This window comes from Dicentrarchus labrax, unplaced genomic scaffold (assembly GCF_905237075.1).
Source record: "Dicentrarchus labrax unplaced genomic scaffold, dlabrax2021, whole genome shotgun sequence".
NCBI classification, from domain to species: Eukaryota; Metazoa; Chordata; class Actinopteri; family Moronidae; genus Dicentrarchus; species Dicentrarchus labrax.
Genome location: NW_026136709.1, coordinates 6,260,718 through 6,287,325, shown reverse-complemented (window position 1 = coordinate 6,287,325; position 26,608 = coordinate 6,260,718). Strand labels below are relative to the sequence as shown.

Genomic DNA, 26,608 nt, shown 5'->3' with positions numbered 1-26,608 from the left:
CAAACACTTATTTTGTACATTGATAGCAGTTACCCATTTCTATTAGGCCTCTTTATCTGTGCTTTACTATGCTGTAAGGCCTAACCAACTGTTGGGTACATCCACCACATGCAACCAATGGATTGTTTGCATGCACTCCCTAGTGTTTGGTTTCATCATTTTTAAGAGAGGGTCCTCACTCAGACTGGATCTGGACCACATTGCATGGAGTATGAAGCTGGACTGTTCATTAAGCCGACAGATGTTGTCTGAAATGTGAGTTTGTGAGTCTGTGTACATTTTTAATGTACATGTTTGATGTATTTCATAAGAGACGTTTGGCAATCGCCCTCTCTAAAGCTCACAGCACCTCTTCACTGCATTCAATGGACTTGTATAGCAATTACCAGAGCAGCGATTGAAATGCAAATCAAGGCTAATACGGGAGGATTAAATGTGTCCCTCAGTGACAATATGGCTGAGTGTAATCTCTGTATTACCACTTGCTCTAAGCCATTTAAATGGTTCTTTCTGGGAGAAGAAACCCTGCTGAGTCACATTGGTTGTACAATACAGAACATATCGAAATATTGTGATAGCAGTGTGTAAAGCACTCGTGAGGACACCATGAATTATTGTTTAAGGAAGTGTGTTTGTATTGCTATTACCTCTTCCACTTTGGGTGAACTGATCCTTTAGATTAAACAAGAGACAGGCACTGGGTTTATTGCAAGGTTTTAAAGTTTAATTCTTGCACAGGGTTTTCTAAACATTGCTTCAGAGAGAAGAATTGGGAGAAGTTCTATAAATCATAGCTGAAAACATACAGAGGAAAAGAGAACCAAGATAGAGAGATATGAGTTTGGCAAACTGAGAACAGGAACAGAATGACTGACTCACTGAAAGGAAAATAATACACTGACAATAACAACACAACAGAATACAGTACAACTTAAAAAAAAACAGGTCACAGCTACAGCAGTTGACTGATGTTAGCACGGGAAATCGTCATGATCAAAGCTGAATTTGTGAAATTCAAAAATTGTCGTCAAAGAGAGGGAAAAAAAAATCAAGAGAAAAGTAAAACTCTATGCAGAGGTAGAGTTCAGTGCACAAGGCTATGACACACACCTAGTAACCAGCCGACAGGACACCACAGACCCAAGGTCTTCGCTGTCGGAGTCAACTTCCCACTTCAGGACTCACCATAGTTTGACCTCACGGCATCAACGCTATCAACGCTTACTTCTGGGTCTAAGAAAACACCAGACTGGGCTGTATGCACACACATACAATAAATAGGATATACAATCTTTGAACACCTCTAACAGTTTGAACTCACAACAGCAACTCCAGTAACGTTACTTTCCTAAGGACACATTTTTGCACTTTATTTTTCACTCATTCAAAGCACCATGCAAAACAACTGTTCTCTTCCCAAGTCCCAACACCCTTTTCATATACTTCATGTGCACGAGCAACAGGATCGACCTTCATTTCGCCTTTGGTACGGTTCTGTCCCTCCTCACACCTGCTGCTCAGGGTCTCACTGACCTGACCGACCTGACTGATTCTCTAGTAGCTTGACCAACAACAGAACTTAAATTCCAGACGTGGTCGTTGCCAATGAAATGTACAAAATAACCTATAGCATTAAAGGAGGGTACACTGGTGTCACATTTGTAATGAAGAAAAATGCATCTAAAAAAACTATTTTCATGTCTTTTTTTAGACACCTCCAGGTTATGTCACAATATTTTGATACATACTGTTTACTGCCTATTCAGTCATGTAATTGAGGAAAGTGTGAGTCCAGTTGATCATAAGGCAAACAACCACTATTACGTTTTTTATACTAGAAGCATTACTTCACACTTCTATCAACCCATTCAAGTGTGAAAACTAGAATGAAGTAACCCAATGAAACTCAGTGATTTAATAGGCTTACCCTCGACTACATCCCTGTATATATCCGATTTAAGAAAAGAACAAATCAGGAAGTGATCTGTTCATGAAAAAACTGACAGTTTCATTTATTTCCAGTAAATGCAAGAAACTGCAGAGCACCAAAACTGCCAATAGGTTATAAAAGGTTTCAGAAAATTTAAAGATAGTACTGAACACATCATTCTTTACCGCCAATCAGTTCATACAGTAAATCAATTGAATTTATTTTACCCGTCTATTTATCTCAGCTCCTTAATTTTCCTGTATTTTTGGCCTTCGCATACATTTAATAATTTATTTGTTCACTACGAATGTATGTGTGTAACATCAGTGGAGCTATTTAGATGATGGTGTGGCGACTATTCTTAACTGAAAACACTAGTGCCAGAATCACGGCTGTATTAAGAGGTTGGTTATTACTCTTTGTATCATGAATGTTTAATTTATGGATGTTTCATATTGGTGAAGTCTATGGGCCGAGCAAAAACACGAGGCCAGTGGCAGAAACACTAATGATAATGACACACTGATGTGCACATGCAGTGGGTCGCACCATACGCAAGCAAACCCTGAAGATGGAAAACTATTTTGGCTCATGTGCTAGGCGGGCAATTTTGAGTGGGTGGCATCTTTGAGTATCTAGGTCCTTCAATACATCCATGCAGTGAGCACTAGTCTTTTCAGCTAGCTACACAGATGAAGCTAAATCTCTTTCTCAAACTAGGACCAGCCAGTGCACATATTCATCATCCATAAACATTACTGCTGTAGAATCCCTGTATAAACTCTTGTAACAGCATTTTAGCCATCAACCAAACGCTGACAAAGTTAGGTTACTAATGCTATTTGGAAGCAAAAAAACTGTAGTGAGTAAAAGGAAATGTTGCTTGGGGAAAATAGCGGGCAGATAAATTATTTATTGTGTGCCAAGGCCAAAACAGTAGGGAAATGAATGAGCTCAAACATAATAAAATGAGCAACTGAAAGATAAATAGGAGCAAAATAAAGTTGTTTTTACTTTATCATCTGATAAGAATCTGGCAACGCTTCCACAGAGTGGGGTTAAAAAAATCTTCAAAAATGACAAATCATATAATAAGCCTGAATTGTCTTGTATTATCTATATACCATATACAGTATGTAACACATAAAAACTTGGCATTTTCTGCAGAGTGAAAACATCCTAACAAGAAAACAGACAAAAAATCTTAAGTGGTGTCTCCCATTTATATCATAATACTCCACCTTTGTCTTTACTTGATTTGTCATAGGTACAAGGAATCCAACATATTTACTGCCGCCCTCCTGTCCAGTAAAAACTGATCCAATATAAATATTCTAACATCATTCTGTTTTTTTACAGTACGACCTTAGTCTACAGGTTTTGCACACTGGCGCTGTATTTACACTGTACAGAGACAATTTAGCAAAATGTATACAATCTATCTTTTTGTAAGCAGAGTTTGAATTGTCGCTTAATGCTTTTTCATTCATTTCGGTCCTCTCCAGAACAAAAAACAACCCTGAAGAATCATGCTTTTAGTGGCCCCTAAATGTAAATATTCCATTGTGCTGTTTCTTTATAAGCTGGAAGAACCATAGAAAATGTTAAGGAAAAAAAAATACTTCAGTTATTTGTTCTGTTCCTCCAGTAGAGAGGGGAGAAGTGTTAAACTAGCTTATTACAGGCACCACAGGTCAGGACAATGGCAGTGAGTTAAGTACAACATAAGCTCTACAGTATGTCTCAAATGTGACTGAGAGTAGTGAACCTCTGTCTTCCAGTCAGTCTTCTCCCGAGTATGCACGCTTCATTGTATTTGATCACAACAACAAAGCAATGCATGAATATTGCTTTAAGTGAATAGCTGTATTTGAATGGTGGCTGGATGGCCTTGCTGCGAGAGAAGCTGTTCTGTATCTGGAACAGTACGCGTTGAATTCCCAGGTGCTGTCGAAGCGTCTTTGAGCTAAACACTGACTTGCTTTTTCAGCGTTAGCTCTTTGAACGAGAGAGTTAAATGGCTACAATGTAAATGAATACCTTGTGGAATAATTTGCAGAGGAGTATGATATGTAGTCCAGTCAAATCTATTACCTGTACATTTAAGTGAACGGTGGAATGTACATGTCTTTCCTTTGTGTATGCTTGGATTCATTAGCAGAGGGTTCTGCTGGATGGGAATGCAACATAACAGATAAACACCAACAAAACATTAACACAAATTGAGGAATTGAGCATTTTAAAATGTGCCTGTAAGCTGTCCAAAAAAAATCTCATGCTTCAGCTCAGAAACTAAAGCAGGAGATTCAAATTAAAGGAATGTACACGGCCTCCCTCAATCAACCGTACAAGCCAGTCGAGCCTAAGAGGGAATTATGGAACGTTGTTGCCAATCTGTTATATTCCGCATTAATATCTTCTTTTTCCAACTTCACACAGTCTCTCATATTGCCGGCTGTAATTCTGTGCGGCCTCTTCTTTCTTCTGCAGTCGAGCTCGTCATTCCAACAACTTTCACTCACACACTTCCGTTTGGTTCAGCTCAGCTCTGTTTGGTTCAGTTCAGGCAGCCAGTGGGACTTCTTTTATGTACAATGATCAGAGAGTTTGCAATCACTTGTACAAGTGCCAGATTGTGCTGTGTGTGTGTGTGTGTGTGTGTGTGTGTGTGTGTGTGTGTGTGTGTGTGTGTGTGTGTGTGTGTGTGTGTGTGTGTGTGTGTGTGTTATGTGTGTGTATTCCAGACAGACCCACTGATCCACAGGACTGCTGCCCACCTGGTCTGCCTGCTTACCAGGCAGAAATACAGTACAGTATGTCTGACAGGTCTATCCCCGTGCTCCAGGCGGCCAGTGTTAGGAAATGATGGCCGGACACCACCGCACCACCGTCAGGTTGTCTGCGCTCACCGACCGCTTCTTGGCTTGTTTCCTCAAGTCCTTGTATTTGTCATCACACAACCGCGAGATGGCCTGAAAGTCAAAACACAGCAGAAATGAGATGGAGATGGCGAGGACTCCTCTTCAGCTTTATTTAGAGTAATTGGAACAGATCTTTGTCAGCGTGTGTACAATATGAGAGGCAGAAACTCACAGGAAATATTTAAAAAACACAAGGAGACAAGAGTGCTGTCATCTGGAAGCGAGATAATTAGGCTTTAAAATCCCAGCGTTTTGGCTGGAGGGTCACTCGCTCAATTATTTTGTCCTGTCTTATGTGATTATTGGCTTAGTATTCAGATGGTTTTCTTGAGTATTTCAAAGAGAGATCCAACCACATTCATTCTTGGCAATCTATTTCTTTCAAGTTATACATATGCCGTTTTTTTACTTCAACTCTCAAATTGAAAATCATCAGATGTTTTTAGAAATGGTTAAACAAGTGTTTTGGATATTTGGGGAGCCTATTTTTTATGGACAGAGTCCACTCTGTTTTGTCTTGTGTGTATTTGTGTATATGTTCTTTTCATCTCACGTTTACCCTATTATAACTTTGCTGTCAAAATGGAAAGCAAAATGTTAAACCCACAAAAATTGTTCAACATGATCAACTACAGTGTGAACATAAACAAACTGATCACACCAAATAAATCTGAAATAAAGAAAATAGTACAAACTGGCCTCGCTCTCGTTAGTTTTGTTGCCCCACTTACTGCTGCTAAGATTTGTTTCAAACACTAACCACAGTAAGGCAGATAGGGAGGGAGAGACAGATGTTGAGGCGGTGGAGTTAATTACTCAGCAACACCTACATCCTGTCCTTCACCCAGCAGATGATCTGCAGTCAGTGCTTGGAGTGCATGTGCCGAGGCACTTCAAAATACTAATTACTGGGCTAGCCTCGGTTCATTGTATCCCACATGTTCAGGCCACAGCAAATTGGGCTCAGATTTCCAGATTTTTTTCTAATCTTTTTGTATGACCTGAACTTCAAAATCAAAATCCATTCCCATTTTTGTTTTGTATGTGTACAAGTCACCTCTAGTTTCTGGGCCTTGTCCCTGCTGAGGGGTTCCAGGGGAAAGCTGAGGTTGTTGGCCTCAGCCATTGAGCGCAGGTCAAAGTAATACTTGGCGTAGACACTGGACGGCACGTTGATGTTGAACTGCAGCAGCTCCAGAAACTGACGCTCCAGCTCATTCCTTTTGTCAGAGAGAGAGAGAGAGAGAGGATGTGTGAGTTGAGAGGTGAGCCTTTCTGACAAGCTTTAAACAAATCTGATATTTAGCTTGGAACCAGACTTGCTTGAGATTGAAATAAGGTTAAACACATTGGTGAAATTGAATTCTCTCTCTACAAATAAATTCTGTATAGAGACACTGAAGAGGAGACACAGAGACTAGAGAGTGAGTCCTCAGGAGACCATCCTGGCAAATCCATCACCTCACACAGACGGTGGGTGTTATTTTCACATGCACAGCGCCAGAACACATACACCAAGTAAATCCCCAGCACACCCACCACCAAACCTAAAACATAAGCCTTTCCTCATCCTGAAAGCGAGTGATATCTTAGCAAAAATGGCTCTGAGCATTATGTATAAAAAAGAATATTAATCCCACATCCTGAAAATGCCATTCATCTTGCACACAGCTCTGTGATCTCTTCTGCAACGCGCTGACAGACGCTTTCATCTGTTTGTCTTCAGTCTTGACCGATTCATTCTGCATTGTAACCTGCATAAGAAGCACTATCCATCTCTTCTCCCTAGCCTTTGTTCCCCACCCACGCACATTTACAGGCATGCAGCAACAGACGAGCTAAATTTAGACTCCGCTGTAGCCAAACTCTGCCTAATAATGCTGCTTCTTTTTTATCTCGCCGTGGCACTCATTCAGTTATTCTCATCCATTTCTTTGTGTTTCTCCGCTCCTCACAATTCTTCCCAGACTCCCTTGCAGTTATTTTATCGTTAAACTTGAGTCTTTTGGGGGTGGAAAGTGGAATTTAGCAGGCTAGGTTCCTGAGCACGGATTTATAAAAGACTAAAATTGATCTTCAGAGGAAATCTCCAGTCAAGCACTGAGTCAGTGTCTGGTAAACTGCCATACGGGACCACAGCAGAACTACATGCTGGGCTCCTCACACGGGAGCAAGTCCCAAACAGGTGGATTACAGTCACTGCTCTGTAAAATCTGAGCCCAAGGACAAGAATATACAAGCCCCTGGTGCAGAATAGTGTGAATGCAGCGGAGGTCAGAGGTCGCGGCAGTGGCAACACGTCTGCAGCATCATGTTCCCCCTCAGAATAAGCCAGCCAAGATTCCTGTGGCTTTAAGATGGATGTGGTATATAGGACAGAGGGGTGGGTCCTCATGCTCAAGATTCCCTGCTTTACACTTGGCATTGTTTGTTTAATTTGTAATTGAAGATGATGTTGTCTTACGGTAATAAAGAAGAGGGAAAAATATCCAATCTATTGCCTCATACATCTGAACCTTTTTAATCAAACCTGTGTAAAAGCCAAGTATCTCTTGCTGTCAGCTTGTTATGAACTAATAAACCAGCCTGTTATGGCCTATATGCATACATCTTGCTCTAAGGGAGACAACATCGAATTAAGTGAAAATACTTTATCATAAGGCTGATGTATTTAAGTGAGCCAACCTATGGTACCGTAGACAAATCCAAGAGCCACAACAAAAGACAGTCAAAGGTGTCAGACAAATTGGGTGGCTGTGCTAAGCATGTACAGACCACCATACATGTGACTCCCAACAAACACAGACCATTCTCAGCACGGAACAACCCTGAATGAGTGAAGATGGGTACGGTAGTAGTAGTAGTAAGAGGACAGCCATGCTTTAATTTCTATGGAGAGCTGAATTAATGGATTTAATTTTTACAACATTTTCAACAAAAAAAGACAAATATGAACATTTGCTGGGGGTTGTTTTGTTTTCTATGACAATGAAATAAATATTTTTGAGGGACTGTTCATCAAACTACTATGAAGATGCTTTAGACCGAACACTCTTTGGTTCTTTGCCTCACTGAATTTATTTTTTTTTATATCTAGCAACAACCAGAGCAAAAATTTGAGAAAATATACTACAGTATGTGCTCCTGATGATTCTGCACCCCCCCACAGGAGGACACTGGTTTCATTTTGAGAGAGCTGCTGAAGTTTCCAAAGGACAGGAAAAGAAGTCAGGTGATTGGTGATGTGGCTCAGAGGCAGAGCGGGTCGTTCCTTAATCGGAAGGTTGTGGGTTCGATCCCCAGCTCCTGGTGCCACATGTCGAAGTATCCTTGAGCAAGATACTGAACCCCGAATTGCTCCCGATGCCGTGCATCAGTGTGTGTGAATGTGTATGAATGTTAGTTTCTGTTCGATGGACTTTGCCATCACTGAATGTGTGTGAAAGGGTGAATGTGGCACGTAGTGTAAAAGCGCTTTGAGTGGTCGGAAGACTAGAAAGGCGCTATACAAGTACAGGTCCATTTACCAATTTGGGCGGTAATAGGAGAAATAATGCATTGTCACAGTTTCCAACTATGTACCTGTTGTGCAGCACATTTCTGGCCAGAAAATTCCCAAAGTCAGTCATAAAAACAGATATTCAGATATATCAGATATTTTATCAGGACTTATAGGACTATTATTGGAGTAAGGTGCTCTGTGGTTTTTTAAAATGCTTGTATTGAAAATATTTTAAAAATCATCTCTGCAAATGTCTTATGAGGAAGGAAGTGCATTCAACACATATGTTAGACCTCAAGGATTCACACAATAGGTTTTGGTGAGTAACACTATAATTATTGGCATTCACACAAGCTTCGAACTCAAGTTATCAACTGTAACTGACAATTTATTTATCTGTTTTTATGTTCTCAGTAGATTATGCAATTAATATGAAGGCTATTGGTTATTAACTGTGAGTAAAATTTTATTTTCAGTGCAGTAATAATAGAACACATCTCCTGCCCTTCATAACACAGAAACATAATTATCTTGACAAATGCATGCTCAATAATTGTTGTAATGTAGGAGGAAATGGAACTGGTTAAAAATAAGACACTTCAGGAGCAAAATAGTGTAAATGAGCCACCTGTGTGTTAATAACCACTGGCTCCAGCTGTTAACATTTAGCATGGCTTAACTCACTCTATAGGCCTTTCTGTTATGTGCAGGGACTGCTGGTATATATAGTCTAACAGGGCTAAGCCCCCCCTATCTTTTACAGCAAAGATGAAAAACTATAATTAAAAACCCTAGAACATATTGTTTTGAATTTTGGTAGAACCTAGAGCAACAACAGCACCAAAAGGTGACAGAAAAACCCAGGATATATGATATATCTTGGGTTTTTTCCTGTGAATGGACTAAATGTATTCAGCCCAAGCACAGTAGCGTAAGCTTCCATTGACTTTTGATTGACAGGTGTCCTGACACGCCCCCTTCATATGCTGCCCATTTGGGCTAATTTCATTCAGCCCAAAGGCTCACCTTTGACCAATCACAGCGCAGTAGCTACAGTACAGTGACCTTCAACCAATCACAGCGCAGTAGCTACAGTACAGTGAGGCTAGTTCGTAGTATGGCGGGCGTTAGCATGAACATGAACAAGGTGGATTATTTACCTTCTAATCAATTTTCTTTAAAGTCTTTGGAGGAAAAAATGGAATTACAGCGATTGGGAAAGCATCATCCAAACGATGTACAAATAACACAAGAGGACAAAATCGTAGTTTTGTGTTACGTGGTTTCAGCGAAAGGACTGGCTAGGAATTCACTTTTCTGTTTCCCATGTTTGCTTTTTGGAGGAGACATGGCTTAGAAGTCAAAGGCTCACTTTGAGAAAGCCAGGCACTTGTTGTCTTTGCATGTGTACATTAGCCATTGATCTGCAGGGAGAAACTGAAAGGTGAGCTGATGGTGAGGTACAGCAGGGTGGACTTTGACATGAAGGCTGTCGATGTGAGCAGCATTTTAAATAAGGTATGCCCAAGCTCTAAAACAACTCTCTCCTCTACAAATAATTATTTTTGCTTTGGTTTTGTAGATTTATGGTGTTGCAAATTGTTGCTGGTACTTTTCTATAATGTAGTTGTAGCGCAATTGGCATGTTCTGATGTGTACAGAGGAGAGAGAGAGAGAGAGAGAGAGAGAGAGAGAGAGAGAGAGAGAGAGAGAGAGAGAGAGAGATTTTTTGGCATCAGGTCATTCTTTTGGGTATGTCTCCCAAGTGTTGGCGTAGAGCACTTGCTATAACAAAGTATACAATGTTGTTGCTGTAACTTGATGTGATGCTGCTGTTGCTGCTGTGTGACGTATTGATGAGTGTAATGCATTTGTTAGCCCACCCACCCAAAATCACCACCAGCCGTCACTGGTTATGTGTATTATCTTTCATATCAGTAAAATGCAATACATTGGCTGTGTCGCCAGCAAACTCACATGTCCTCCACAGTGATATCCTTGAGGATTTGGCAGTAGTCGACGTTCCAGACCGCCTGGTCATCCCAGACCTTGGATGCCAGGAGGATGGCTCCTAACACAATGCGCTTCCAGTTGGCAGGGCAAATGTCGATCTCAGCGTAGGTCAGGAGTCTCTCCAAATACACCTTGGACAAAGACATGAGTCGCATGTAAGATCCCTGTGGACTCAATATAATGAACACAATAATAAAACAACAACACAACAGAATCTTGTATTAATGTTTTATCCATTACTTATGTAATTAGCATGTCCTCACGTTTGTTTCAGTGTTTAATTAGCCTCTGCTCTCCCTGACTGCATTCATTTGCAGAGTTAGTTTGTTGCTTTCCTGTTTTGTAACCTCCTGCCTTCTCCTCCTCCTCCAGGTAAAAACCACAATAACAAGATGTCAGAAGCTGATGAAATCCAGCTTCCCTGGAGCTCGCTCATTAAAATATATATGTGGATCGAAACACTCCATCGCTCTGCCTCAGTCCCCAATCCAATTTCTATCTTTCTCAGAAGCCAGAATTCCCACAGTCTACAGATCACAAAGCACACTGAGCCTGCAGGCACCTGTTCCTTACAAGTTGGAATACTTGTACAGAAGCGGATTCTTCTGATCCATTGATCATCACTTTGTTAGAAAAAGAGAATGCATTCTATTTGATTTTATAGTCGCTGTCCAGCATGAAAGCAGCAGTGATCTGCTGCATAGAGACAACTACATGTCTAGCTTACTAATGGAAGCTACAATATACCTTTATAGCTTTCTCATAAGAGCTCATTTATCTCCCACTACACACTCCCAAATAATACAATACATGTGCAGTTTTAAACAGCCTCTCTCTGTAATAAGTACGCAAACATACACATGTCATCTTCTTAGTTTTCACCTTTTTGTACATATCTTGTTTTTTCAGCCTTTTTAAAATGTAGTTTTAGAGTTCAGTATGCATTTGGTAATTTTAATAGATATTTAACTTCAGTATACTTCAGTTTGTACCAGATATTGTCTAGTACAACAACAAATCTAATTTATTCTTACAGCAACTTCCCCCTGGCTGACTACATTTTCTATTTTCCATAAATAACATTTACTGCAGACTCAACTGAATTCAGACCAGTAACAGAAGCTTTAAGCTTTGAAAACTGTCATTTCAGATGACAAGTCTGAAAAAAAAACTGGTTTGAAGTGATGCTGTGTTTTTTTTTGGCAGAGTGGAATATACAGTGAATTCAAGTTATTATAATTCTGTCTGAATCTGCACAGTGGCAGAACTGTCAGCATTATGTGACTTAAAAACCTGAACAGAATCATAGAGGACTGCTGGAAAAGTAGAGATTATTTCCATCAATTACCAGACAAATAATCACACTTTGTGGTTCAGACAAATGAAGAGGCAGAGAGATGAGAGATGTTGCATTTTTGCCGTGTTTGACTTGACCACTAGCTCAGCTCAGGTGGATAATTGGACAAGTCATGTTGGGTTGGGCTTTGTGCCTACAGGCAATGCTAGCCTATGTCTGTTCTGGCCCAGAGCTCGCCAACAGACACCAAATATATATACTCATCTGGAAGCAGGCAGCAGCAACAGAACAGAAGAAAGCCTGCCTGAAATGAGAGCCAGACCACATGCAGAGCAATATGAATGCAACAGCACTGACAGAAAACAATACAAACAAGCACAACATAGAATCCAGAGGCAGTGTAGTTGGCAAACAGTAGCCCTGTGCAACCAGATTGAATGATTTCATTTGTGATTCTTGGGGCGATGTCACAGATGAGTTTCGGTACTAGACAGAGAAACTGGTCTCTAAACTCAGCTGAGCTAAACTCAGACTCATTTCTGAAACAACATGTTTTTATTTCACATTTCACATCTATTATTCATAACAATGGGAAGCCAAAACATCAAGCACTTGTTTTAAAGTTGGTGGTTCACTCGGTTAAATAGAGGAATCATTTAATGACCACATTACTGACTGGTGGTTGTTTGAACTACTATACACAGTTAGTCAGCATCCCAAGTTTAAACCTGTGGTGATTTAAACTAACCAGTAAAGCACAATCTGCTGGGATAATTGAGGGCCACTCAACAGGGCCAGTGTTAATAATATATAGCTACTGTCTTCCTGCTCTTCATGTATTATCTATAACCATTCAGTGTTGGGGAAGCTACTTTGAAAGCATAGCTTTGCAAGCTACCAATTACTACAGACTGGAGGAAGTTGAACTACAGCAAAGCTACCCTAGGGAGAGGTTTGGTTAACTAAAGCTGCTCAGAAAAAATAGTTTGAACTACTTTGGAAAAAAAATGATCAAATGAACAATGTACATGGAGCTAATCAGTGTCATGTACTTGCTGAGGTGTGACCATGGTGATTCTTCCTCATTTGGGAGGTTTATCCATGATGATGCTGTCGCTTTGCGAGCACTGAGCAACACCCGCCCTTTTGCAAATACACTACACAAAGGTCAAGTGTGTGGTGGTGGCTGGCTTATGAATGCATTGCCTGGGCTTGCTAACAGTGGTCAGGATGAAAGAAAAAAGGGTACGGGCTGGTCAGGAGTTAAAAAAAAAAAAAAAAAGCTAATTTCAGTCATTAACTACACAAAAAATGGCAAAAAGGTAATTCAACTATTTTAATCACTATGTAAATGTACAATTAGCTAGCAAGCTTATGCAAAATGTAGTAAAACTACTAATTTAATTACATGTAATTAATTATTCCCAGGCACAATTACCAGTGCAGGAATATCAAGTTAGTGTAGGTAGAGATTAAAATGTAGCAGCAGTTAAACATATCAGTCTAATATGGAAAATCTACGATTATGCTGAAAGAAGTTAATGTTTGTAAATATAAACTAGTAGTCTCTATTAGGTTTGTGTGTAACACACCAATGGATAATCTCTGCTCCCTGGAAATGGCTTTGGTAGAGTTTTACCTGTGGAGCTTTGTGTCATGTTCCTTGTACTTTCAACTGGAAATCTTGAGCAATGATTCATCTTCATAAAAGAAGACATGCAGACTTTTTAGGTCTCTGTCTTCTCCATCCCCCCCAAGAAGCCTTCCCTTTCCTATCCTAGGATGTAATGAGTGTGAAGGAAGATGCGCAGCTTCCATCTCAAACCCCCTGTCTAAAGTTAGCTATGTCAGCTAAACTCACCCCATAACCACCAGCCAACAGCCCTATTCAATTACTGATGGCGTGCCAGACTTTACTCCAGGGTACTGGAAGAGGCCGGCCATATGCCAGACTATGCTGTGTGTGAGCATGTGATTTTGACACATTTTTGTCAGAGTATGCCTCTACATGTATAAAGACACTCACTGATACTGTTCATCTGTGTGCTTGCTTTCCCATCACTGTCTGACCACAAGAGCTCACCAGCTTACCCATACATACAGTTCACACATGTGTGCATCTGTCAAGAAGTAGAGTAACTCAATACCAGGCCACCAGGCCAGCCATATTAACCCAGCACTTCCCAGCCTCTGGGGACACACGTATCGGTCAGAACGACAGAGTGTGGTTTCTGTTTCTGGGCAGATGAGTGGGGAGGGAAGGAGAGTTTATTCCCAAGTGAATGTGGACTGAAATAAGAAGTACAGTAGTGTAAATTAACCTCATTCTGTCTTAATTTAAGTGAGGATATTCATGTTTTCTAAAAAGAAACAAACGCTGAAGAAATAAAGAGTCAGTGGAGCAAAGAAAGAGAGAGAAATGAGATAGAGAAGGGGAAGTTCACATTTTTAATATAGATGAGCAGCTCCAGATGTAATAAATTGTGGTGATAGAACCTACTGTACAGTAAAGCACCAATTATATCCTCGCTACAGGAACAGATGTACTTCACACCAAAGTAATTCTGAAAGGAAATTGCACAGATCAAACTGATCTTGTTCCAATTTTCTTGTCTCTCCTGTGAGAATTTGTTAACTTTTGGTGACACAGTCTCCAGAGGGATGTACTGAGTGTTTCATATGATTCAAGATGAAGAAATGAGGTCCAAAAATAAACGGGGAAAATAGTATGAGGAAGGCAACAGAAAGAAGACAGCACATGGCATGAGAGAGGGCAGAAAGAGAACCAGGAAGCAACACTCCCTCCTGGTGTCTGCACTGAAACACACACACACACACACACACACACACACACACACACACACACACACACACACACACAGACACACACTTACCAATGTGACTATGGCACACTCAGCGGTGAGCTGCGCGGCACTGAACAGCGTCCTGACAAAGCGGTAGATCTGTTTCTGCTCTGGGTCGTGTTTATCGTAATCAGGAGGAATCTCCGACTTCTAGAACAGAAGATAACAAACAAAATGAAAATGAATATTTGATCTGATTGCTAACCAAAATGGAAACTCAAGCTGCTTACAAACGCTTTGGCTTACAAATGAACATTCATTTTGAATAGAGTTTGTAGGTTTTGGATATGGAGCATCAAGCAAAGGGGTTATGTAAATTTTTGGATCAAAACCCTGCAATTGTCAGGCAAAAAAAACTTTAATGAAAATACATATGAATGATCCAGATGGCTCCTGAGATTACTTGACAGATTTCCATATTTGATCCATGTGGGCTTATTTGCTGTTCATCAGCTTGTGTGGTTTGTCTTGCTGATGAATCCTGACAGCTCTACAGCACGCGCATAATGGAAATGTATCTTCAGTTAAGGCCTTACCGAGAGCGGATGCAGCTTCTCATCAAAAATATCTAACAACATTCTTCCATCAACGTCTCTGGAATGACAAACAGATAGGAAGAACATCAGATTATGACAGAAAAAAAAAACAGATGGCATGAGACTCATTTCATTTCAAACATGACTTCATCCTCTAAGATATTGCCTGTTCAATAATACATTTATGGGCATTCATGTGCATGTCAAACAGCTGCCCTACACTCAGTCAGACTCACCAAACTGCTGTTGTTGTCTGACTGAAATGTACATGTCCAAATCGATTCAGAATGAAGTAGATATTTATTAGGAATTAAGTCAAACGGCCATGTACACAACTTGTTTAACAGGTCTGAACCACTTTCATGAATTTTACATATAAGAAAATCTCTGAAATACCTGGAATGAGCCAATTAAGAATGAATCTGATCATTCGAGTGATTCTTACATGAGACCCGATGTCTTTACACACCTCAACAAGACATTTCTTTGCAGAATGATGCCCAGGGCACTCAGGCTTCATGTGGAGTCAGCCATTAGACAAAATGTCACAGGAACTACAGAGCTTGACATTTCAACACAAGCCTTGGGGGCCAAGTGATGACTTTTTGCCTGCTAATATTTAAGTTTGTCTGCTAATCCCTGGAGTTGATATTTGATGTAGGACTGTGGAATTTAGGAGTAGATAAGGGAAAAAAATGAAAATATTCACCATACCTGTTCTTTATGTGGTAGTATATTGCGAGGGCTACGCTGTAAAGACAAAAAAAAGTACATAAAATATTTCAAACTAAAAGGACAAAGAGCCAAAACATTTCAGTGTGAGATTAAATATCAGATAATGAGGTTAAAAGTGTGGTTACCATTTGATGGTGTATTTGAGGTTGGGCTGACTGACAGTGCTGTCATCAAGAAATATGGTGGAACATGAGCTGTACTTCCGTCTCACTGGGCCTGGATGATGCTGGGGTTCACACACACAAAGAGACACATACAAACAGACAGACACACACGTACACGTCAATCTCTATTTCTGTCATACTCAGACCAGCCAAAAGGCCTGCTGACAGCCATGGAAAGTAGGGCACCTGTAAGCCCACAAACTAATTCTGTCTGTCCTCTGTCAGTGCCTGACATGGTCGCATGCGGGGAATGGCATTTATGGTGGAGTGCATCTTCAAAGAAGCCCCAAACTTCCACTTAGTGACAAACTTATTTTTTGTCATTTTCTCCTGGCACACACTGAATCAGATTTGACCAATTCTGGCACTTGGGGTTGAGAGATGAGTGAAGGACAAAGATGAACTACATCATAGTGTGATGAAATTGCTGCTACTACTACGACTACTAGCACATCTAAATAATGACATTCAACTCCATCTTTTAGCTAATTACACACACACATGACTTTGACTATAAGTGGAATCTGTGGGGTTTGAAGAGAGAGGGACAATGATAAAAGGCTTGAATCATTTTAAGGGTCATTTTGAGGACTTTACCTTGTTCTCCGAAATGTGTGTGAACTTGCAAAAAATACAAGACATTAAAATCACCACTTGCATAATTATAATATTCATAATAATGTATAACTGACAATTAAATGATAAAATCAACTTAATGGTAAGATCCACTGCTGCCTTTTTAATGTATCATACACAACATCCTTTATCGTACTTACATGGTTGATGTAAAGGCTCTTCCGTTTTTCTCGAACTGAAAGGGAAGATGAGAGAACAGGTGTCAGTGCTGTAAGGCAGCAACATGCGCTTTAAGCTCAGTGTAGTACACAACCCTCACAGACAGGGAGCAGCATTTATCCAGGGTTTATAAGTTCCCTATCATTACAGAATTTGAGAAAAATATTGGATGAGCAGCTTTTTGTCTCTAATTATTCCACACTACATTAAACAAAGCATGTAAACGGCTTTCTTCCCCTGATACATTGGAAATTGTGTTCTAATGTGTGGGAATGAGTGTGATCAAATTACTTAATCCATTCATCAATCCATTCATTTTGGCCTACATTGGTCCAAATTAAATCAAGCACAGTGACTGTTTTATTTAAGAAGAGATTGTCATTCGAGCTATTCTCATTTTTATTATCTTCATACAATACTGCTCATTTGCAATGCTAATTCTGCTTAGTGGAGGTGATGATTTGTTAGTTTTATAGAGCTCACTTCACATGATATAAAACACACACTAAATACACAGCTGTGTGCCAGCGCTGTGTCTATATATGTGCATGTGTTCACTCTGATGCAGAAGAACACACAAGGGGGAAAAAGATTGCTGGCAAAGCAAACTGGAGCAGATGCAGAGCACAGCATCACACACACACATACACACACATACACATACACACACACACACACACACACACACACACACACACACACACACACACACACACACACACACACACACACACACACACACACACACACACACACACACACACACACACACACAGTGACGTAGTGAGCTGTCTGGCGCCTCTCATCCCTGCACTGTCTGTCTCTCACCTCTCTGACACACACACGCACACACACACACAGTAATGCACATGTTTCTCTGGGCAGTCGTGACTGTGTGCGCTGCTTTCTAGCAAAAAGCAGCCGGCTGTCAGGTCTTAATTACGGCTGCATGTTTTAGTTCACAATCCTGACCACAGTGATATATGAATTGATTTCTGAAAAAAAAATTGTACACATCAACACTGACACATTAAATATTCTTCTAAACAACATGTTGGTTGAATCCTAACTTTTGTTTCATTCACACCTCCCGTGTAGAAAAGATTACTTAAGCGTTCCTGACGAGGGAAATGTGTTAATAGTGAAATTTTAGTCATCAAAACTCAGCTATATTAATATTGATGCATCCTATAGACCGACATGCACATGGGCACAGACGCACACACACATAATGAAATCAGCAGCTCAGCAGTGAAGGCACATCATCTGCTAACAAAAGACGATACAGATCAAGTACAACGAAAAGGTCAAGCCCAAACACATGGTAAGCATAATGCCACCTGCCTACTGAGACCACACACATACATGCTTACCTCTCTTGTTGGGCACAGCAACTGAAAAAACACAAAGTCCAAGTTGTCTCTATGTTTAGGACACTGATACACAAGGGGGCTACATAGCGATTGGATTGTTAAAAATGGCCCATTGTGTGACGTCCTGTATTGGTATTTATGTACAATATGTTGAGAAAACAGGCCAGCAGTGATTCACACAAGAGCTTGATATGGCTAATAAAGCATCAGCCCCTAATATCAGATCAATATATCAGCCTCCAGGCAGCAAGCTCTTCAGATGAACCAGCTTTTCTGCAGTGTGTGCAAATGAAACAATAATAAGCCTCTTATCATCAAAGTAAAGAGATTATGGCTAAACTGAAACGTAATTGCAGAAACCAACTTCATCACATTGCAGTTGATTAAAATGCATTACTGTCACTCTGAAGGGTCCAGGCTGCTACAGGATCAGTCTCTCTGCCTGATGGAGATGATCAAAACACCCCACTGTGTCTCAGAAAATCTGACATAAAGGGAGCGGGTATAAAAGTTGTTTTTTATTTTTATTTTTTTACAAGAGCCTGCCTGGAGCCTTTACGGTGGATAAAAGGATGTTGATCAACCTAACAATTTTTTGTGTAGCTCCACATTTGAAATCCCTGCATCAATGAAACAGCTTGCTTCCCCACAAAGCAAGTGGCATATGCCACCATTTGACTTGCATGAGTCTGAAACATAAAGATACTTTTGAAGTTAGTTTTGCAGGCCTAATGTGCAATCTGCCACACATGTCACGCTGCTCTTTGAACGACTTCTCTCAGCAGGCGCCACGTTTTTGAAGATTAATGGCAATCGATAAAAAAATACAGTCGACGTGAATGGTCAACGGCACAATGAGTATTTCAGGGCCACAAAAGGAAGTGTGGATTGCTGGGAACAGGGGAGTTGGGGGGTTGTAAAGTGAAGAGAAAAGGTAATAAAAAATACAATAAAGATCTTTGATGGAACCAACTGAACATAGTCTATGCCTTCTAGAGAGGTCTACATTACTAAAGGATTCATGACTTTACTTATTTTGCTATTTCAATTCTTTAAAACTGAACAACACATTCTTCAGAGTAGTCATCATACGGAATGCATGTACGGGTCCTGCAGCCATCAGGGCAAACAAACTCTGCTGTGGATCACACTTCTTGTGTTGTGTTTATGTGAATTTCTAGGGTTAAAAAGCCCTCACAATAACACAACACAGCATCACTTTGCCTCACATTCCATCTACCTCATCTAAGCAGGCCTTGTGTAAGCCTAATACAATCATGGCCCCAGATGCATTTAACATGGCTGTTGCAGACACCTTGCACGTTTTCAACGCACTGACCAACAATCCCTATAAATTGTTTGGCCCCACTTTACTGTGGACTGTTGCCACTCCTGCCACTGTCTTAGATACTGTCCTGAAACAAACCTGATTATAATGTAGTGATACATTTGCAAGCCAAGGAGGAATGCAACGTGCATAGAGTAATGCTCACCGTCAGTCTGTGACTTGCTGAGGAAGATGGTGCTGGCCCGGGGATGATCAGAGGGATTGTACTCCATGGGCAGATCTGAAAAAAGAAGGAAAAGAACATTAGTCTTACAGGCAGCATTCAAATCAGAGATCTGTTGACTGATTTGTATACAATTTGAAAAACCTGCACACAACATTTTCACTTTAAATTTAGTAGCTGGACAAGATCTTAGACTCTTTTTGACAAATTAAGATTCACAATATACAGCAACCATCAGTCTAGGAATAGTAAGCAATGAACACAAGGCTGGGATGTTTTACCGGAATAACTACAACAGACTGTGGACTGAAACCTTTAATTTTGAGGTTAAATGTGTGGAACAGGCTTTAGGGGTTAACCACCTCTCTTGTAATGGACTGAACCGAATGGAAAAACAATCTGTCAAACGACAGTTTGCTGCACCAGCACTGTGTAAACGGTGGTTTGTAAATCGATGTGCTAAGCAAACACAGCAGAAAGGTATAGATTTGTCTTAGATCACTGTCTGTACACACATACCACCTAGGATAAGCCACCACATAGGACAGTAGCTGGCAATATGGAAACGGCAATAAATCACAACAAAGAGATATCTGAGCATCCAATGAGCTAATAATCTCTGACAGCAGAGTTGTACAACATCTATCTTATGAGTGTGACACTGACTGCTGGTACAGCTCTCTGCCACCAGGTGCTCTCTGTCACAAGGTGGCAAGCTCAGACTAATGTCCTCAGAACTGAATTGAACATGAAAACACGTGTGAACATAGGACCTTTACGAGCAAATTTAAGAAGATAGGATTTAAAATTCTGTGTTAGCCTGCATTTAATCCTAATTAAGGATTTTTTAAAATTAACATCTACTTTCTAAAGACAACATTGCTGAATACACACCAAATGCATTTTCAGATTAAAATTCAATGCTCGATTCTTGTAAAAGACATTTGTGATCTTTACATTAGTATCACGATATTTTGTTTTGTCATATTGTATTGATTCCCAAAAACACAGTACAGATTTTTGTGTTTAAACGTCCAACTGTTAGATAGCAGTGTTGTAAATGTAAAAAATATTATATATATGTATTTGTATATAATCCCCTCCTTACAGTATTGCTTAATTCAGTATAATTAAACCCCCTGTATTGTGATGCACCATATTGATTAACACCGGATTCTTGCCAATATCCTGCCCTAGAAAGAGTGTTTTAGTAATGCAAAAATTTATTTTTTCTTCATTACTAATGAATCTATTGGCTATTTGTTTTATTGATTGATGAATGGTTCAGCCTATAAAATCTATAAAAAAAAGAATGTGAAATGTCCCTCCCAAGTTCCCAGAGCCAAAAATACACACTTATTTAAAAGATTACCTTTCAGCTTTTAATTTTTTAATTCAGTCAGTCAATCTCCCCCTGTTAGATGTGTATGTGTCAAACCAGCAGCAGCTACAGACACTGTCGCCTGGCAGATGGCTGCTATGTAAAACCTCTGAATATATCAGTTTCAATTTTGTGTCCTAGTTCTTTGCCCTGATTAAATCCCACAGGCAGAAAATTTTGTTTAAATTGTAAACAAGAAATTTGCAAAGAGGAGTCTAGATTTATTCTAAGCCTGCAGCCCATGTGTTCAGAGCTTTTGGCTGTTGAAACAGACAACCACTTTTGTTTGAACAGTGGATCAGTATTACAGCTCCAAGGTCGTTGGATTTTATGGTAGCCTGGTAAATTGATTTAATATCCTGAACAACCTCAGATGAAACATTTGTTGATATACATTTTGATCATTATCATATTCCGGTCTAGGTTAATCATGAACTAAAACTAAAATACTAACGCCTAAAATCTCAAAACAGGCAAGGAAACTAAACTAAAACGTAACGCACACACAAAACAGTGCGGGGTGGTGACCCCATTAGTAGCTTCCTTTTTTTCTTGGATGAGGTCAGTGAAACAGGAAGGGTCAGATGGGACCAACACCCAGACAGACTAATAGAGCGACAGAGAAACAGATGCCAAGAGACAGAGAGACAGAAGAAGTGTGACAGGCCGATAATGAGAGAGAAAAGGGCGAAGAGGACAACAGAGCAGAAAATGAAGCGAAGGGAGTGACAGATCTGGAACATGATTGACAGGGAGAGAGAGAGGACAGCAGGGGCAGAGAGAAAATGACAAAAGAAAATTGAGATAGCAGGGAGGATATGAGAAAAGAAAATAAGAGATGAGAGCTAAGGTGAGGAGAAATTGGGGGGACAGAGAAGTAGAAAAGGTCAGTTTGCAACAGATTCAGAATGAAACCTTGTGGACATGGTCGCAGTAAAACTTTAGTTTAAATCTACCATTAAAACACACTGTATAATGAGAGCATACCTCAGATCACAGAACCTCTTTCACTACACTGAAGGTTACACATGCAAGCCACTGCTATTGTGTCCACAATCTTTTGAACTACTGTCTTTTTGGGTTTGAGAGCCACTTGAAGAGCCTCAAAAGGACACACACACACACACACACACACACACACACACACACACACACACACACACACACACACACACACACACACACACACACACACACACACAGACATGATGTAGGAGGACCTGCCACACGCTGCTGAATAAAAGATGGGTGTGTGGGAAGTAGCAAAGAGCAGTGAAGGAGAACTGAAGGTGGATTAATGATGCTGCACACACTGTTAGTGACGTATACAGTACACACGGTGCACTCACTTATACAAACTGCAACACATCTGTCACAAACAACTCTTCAGAGCTGGGTTTTGTGCGGTAAGACATTTTTACTTTAAATTTGCACGGATATCATTTAGAAAGTTGTTTTTCCTGGTGATTTCACATTTTTAACACAGGAAGCTGACTGTCCACAGACCCAGGGAGTGTCCCTCTGGGTGGCTGGTGTCACTGACCTTTGGTGCAGTTCCACCCTCCCCAGTTTTCTCCCTTTCTCCAACCTGGGGTAGACGAAAGCACCCAACTTCCTGCGTTTCAGGAAGCGGAGCGGAAATGAAGTAGGGGGTTGGCGGTCACACATTGTTAGGGAGGTAAGCTGAACAAAGAGTGGAGGGAATAGCGTGTGGATTTAAGCCAGGCGTGTTTTAAGTTCTACCATTTACACTCACATGCACAGACAAAATGAAGATGACACTAAAGCAGCCATAACTCATTGCCCTTCTCCTCTGATAAATGAAAAGATTTCTGCATGTTTCCACCATGCACATAGAGGCCCCTGGAACAGTGCCATTCATAGCAAAAGAGATCCATCACCTGGGCATTGTCTTGTCAGCGACAGTCGTGTAACAATCATACAATAATAAATGGAGGGTCGGGATGAAATACAGCATGAGATGATACACATTTATCAGCCATCAGATATTCATACTTAGGTCGCTTACTTTTAATATATTTAGTTGTATTACGCTATTGTGGGCAATGTTGCGAATCAATGAGCAGGACTGCAAATATATTTCTATGATTTATGCCTCAATGTGATGAAATACTTTGATTTGTTAGGTATGTAATTTGCTGGATTAATTCCTCTCTGGTCATTTTATCCACAGACAGTATTAGTTGATTTTCAAGAACGTTTACTACATCACAATGTAAAATTACATCAAGCATGCTGAAGGATTTTATCCATATTGCCCACTCCTCATGGAAGGGTTGCCTTCATTAACATATATTTATTAAAAGGTACATACTAGGGTTGGGCAATTGTACTAATGTATTGGCCAGCCACCGTTGAACGAGTGAGAGGAAAAATACCGGTAGAGTCAATGTATTTGCACATCTAACTGCAGAATACAGTTACAAGGTGATTTGCAGAGGCTCCAAACAATACTCTAACTCCGGGGAAGATGAGGACACAGCAGGGACAGACCGGGACAGGAGAGGAGAGGCATGAAGCGGATGTGAGGGAGGTGGGGCATCAGAGAGGCAGCGACAGCACATATAGCCAGAACTCTGTTAGATGGTTAGACACCAGAGTTGGTGATTGTTGGAACAGTGTAAAGACTAATAAAGATGGTTTGGTCAGTTTCATTTTGTTTCTGTCAGGTTCGAATGAAGGAAGGGAGGATTGGAGTCGAAGTTTTTTAAAATATTTTTTGTGTTACCAATAGTTACCATTTTTATTATGAATTTATGAATTAATTTATTATTGCACAAGACTGCCAGTATTAAATAACTCCTGTACTGTACATTTGTTTGTAAATTCTATGCTTTGGTCACAACCAGTTGTCAGCTCATCTGTGAATTACATTTCATACTGCATATAAATAAAAACAGTATATCCCTGCTCAGTCTTCTCCAGGAGGTTATAAATATTGAAAGTTCATTCAAATACTTAAGATGAAATTGGTTGAAATAAAAATAAAAAACCCTGAAACATGCACCTGAGCCAGCTGCAACCACCTGCAGCATAAGAGGAAACTGATTCCTTTCATACTGCTGATACACTGTGAACAGGAATATCTGTATTAGTGTGGTTAGCGGTTAGCTGGCACTGGGCCTGCCTGCCCTCTGAGCCTGTCATGAGGGTGGCATAGGGTTGCAACATCAGCCCAGACAGGAAGCCCTTTGCCGGTTTTTGGCTGCCCTGCTGAGGTGCCAGCCTGAGGGGATCCAGATGGCGCAGCACGGCACTGCCCGGCTGTCAACAGCACGCTATCAAACAGTACGCCCACATGGTGGAGATAAGAAGCACACAGCACATCTTGTAATGGAGTGTTTGAGAAAAGAGCACACGATGTAGCTGCTGTTTGAAAATAGATTTGTTAAAAGGAACACAGTGTTTGCATGGTTGCAGTTAATGTGACACTGGATACTATTTTTGTAACTTCAATTCAGACTGTTTTGTTGCTGTTTGAAATGATGCAGTCTGGTTCAACCACTGATGAATCCTGATGTGGGATCTTGAAATCATTTAACTTAAGCAGTCTAAGGGCTAAACCCTTCTTGGAGATCAGTATTTTACAGAATGCTTTTTCTAAAGGTGTTAGTGTAATCTAAGGTTTGTAGAGCAAATGGGGCAAAGCAAGCCGCTCACCTTGAACATCAGCCATCTGCTTACTGTTGTAAAACAGCCTCTTGAGTGCTGTTTGGAGCAGCAAAGCAAAGCAGTTTTCAGTTTGACACTTATCAGAGCGCAAACTTTAAGAGTGCTGCAGCCCTGATAACACTAGTGAGTAAGTGTGTGTGCTTTCCAATGTGAGAAAGAAGGAAAGTGAGAGATCATAAAGAGAAGACACGGCCGTTAACATGTTCAGCAGGCATTGTTAGTGAATGAGGTATGGGGCTGTGAATGTGCGACAGAGGGCAGATCTTGATAGTTAAGTGGCTCTCACCTTGGATAACTTAACACTTTACAGAGCACAGAGGGGGTATGGACTCAGAGTTATTATGAGCTCTGCTGCGGCATCAACCCTGTGCCTCTGTGAACGTATGTTATCTGTGTTATGGCATTTACCGGTGTATCACTTAATGATACAGCCACTGTGTCATTTGAACAGTGTGTGTGATAAGAAGGAGTGGGCCAGAGTTAAAGCTGCCCTGACAAGGTTTTTGTGTAGAGAAACACCTTAATAGCAATATCCCGTCTGCTCACACTGCAGTCTGTATGCAAGAAACCATAAATCAAACAAACTACCTTTTTTATCACTTTTATCCTCACAACATGCTAAAAATTAGCAGTTTAAATTGCCATCACTTACAAAATTCAAGTTTCTAAAACTCAAAAGAGAGGCAGGGTTAAAGATTGTTAGAGGGATTACATGAATGGGAAGTGAATGAAAGACTAATGGTTAATGACTCACATTCCTTTTAGCTTTCTCCACACAGACATGAACACACAGAAACACAACGACGTAATAAACTCCCAGCAGCACCATCACAGCTCTTCCTAACAGCTTAAACAAGCCCTAAGCTTGTATCATTGATCGCTGGCATCTGCCAAACTCAGCGCAGTGATGCAGACTCATCAGAGGGAAAGAGCTGAGCTTTTATCAAAGAAAAGCCAACAGGGACAAGAAGATGGAGGAGAATGAGTGGGAAATTTCACCTGAACTTGCAGGAAAACATATTCCGATGACTTCAGCAGCACTCAATCACACAAGTGTGCTTCGTATCTGTGTGTTCACAAGCTTCTGATTTTAAGCATCACAGCAAAAAACACAGAAGTCATAACATTTTTGTTATCCCATCATTTCAATATGTCTTAAACTGAGGCATATGTGTGCAAGATTACAATAATTGAAAGCAGTCAATAGTAAGTCAAAGCCACAGCGGCCTGAAAACAAGTGTAGGAAGTGTTGCTGTGCCACTTGAGTGGAACGCTTGGTGAAAAATTAATTCTACGAAGAGACAGCCTTTTTATTCACTTCACATTTCTGTGAAAATGTGAAGAACACTGAGTCACAGTCAAAAGGCAGTAAAAATCCCTGGTAAGCAGAACAGAAATACCACAGACTGGAGAACAGAGACGAAGAGCCAATCAGGTTTTGACTAAGCTAAATGCCCTTCCACTTGGTCAGATTTGGTCAGTTCAGGAGTGTGAAATTCAGCCTTTCTTGATCTCTTCATTTTACATTAGAAAATCCCTTTTGTCTTGCTTAAAAAACCCAATTTAATGAAATGACTGTCAAACATTATTCTTTACCTTCAGTACTGTATGTCCTATCACGACAAAAGCCTACAGCCCTGCTAGCAGCTCTGTGAAGCTGTACAAAGGTGCTTTGAGCTTGCAGAGAACAAAGAAGGACTGGAACACTGCTTAATTCAGTCTTTAATTATGCAAATACTAAATGTCTGAATGGACAAAGACATGAGGCGTACAACATATATAGTCAACCTAGAGCAGGTGTACAGTATTCATTGGGTAATTGGTTGAACAGGATTTCAAATCTATTGGATAATGAATCCGAGGGGGGGAGTTGCCAAAATCAGTGCTCATGTC

General features: G+C 40.4%; 1 protein-coding gene across 6 annotated transcripts in view; it reads right to left on the bottom strand.

The window, feature by feature from the left end:
• Nucleotides 1-702: 702 nt before the first annotated feature.
• ccny (cyclin Y) overlaps nt 703-26,608 on the bottom strand; it is a 42,708-nt gene continuing 16,802 nt past the window's right edge. For 2 of the 6 annotated variants that reach the window (XM_051410921.1, XM_051410925.1), the window contains exons 2-12: nt 19,624-19,698; nt 18,131-18,151; nt 16,739-16,773; nt 16,560-16,583; nt 15,924-16,024; nt 15,778-15,813; nt 15,064-15,121; nt 14,558-14,677; nt 10,331-10,497; nt 5,909-6,071; nt 703-4,902 (exon numbers count right to left, since the gene is read on the bottom strand). In XM_051410921.1, the coding sequence (XP_051266881.1) occupies nt 4,786-4,902; nt 5,909-6,071; nt 10,331-10,497; nt 14,558-14,677; nt 15,064-15,121; nt 15,778-15,813; nt 15,924-16,024; nt 16,560-16,583; nt 16,739-16,773; nt 18,131-18,151; nt 19,624-19,698 (917 nt within the window). In that variant the 3' untranslated portion in view covers nt 703-4,785. The remainder of the gene's footprint in view (nt 4,903-5,908; nt 6,072-10,330; nt 10,498-14,557; nt 14,678-15,063; nt 15,122-15,777; nt 15,814-15,923; nt 16,025-16,559; nt 16,584-16,738; nt 16,774-18,130; nt 18,152-19,623; nt 19,699-26,608) is intronic. The other 4 variants (XM_051410922.1, XM_051410927.1, XM_051410923.1 and 1 more) reach the window with 3 other exon arrangements.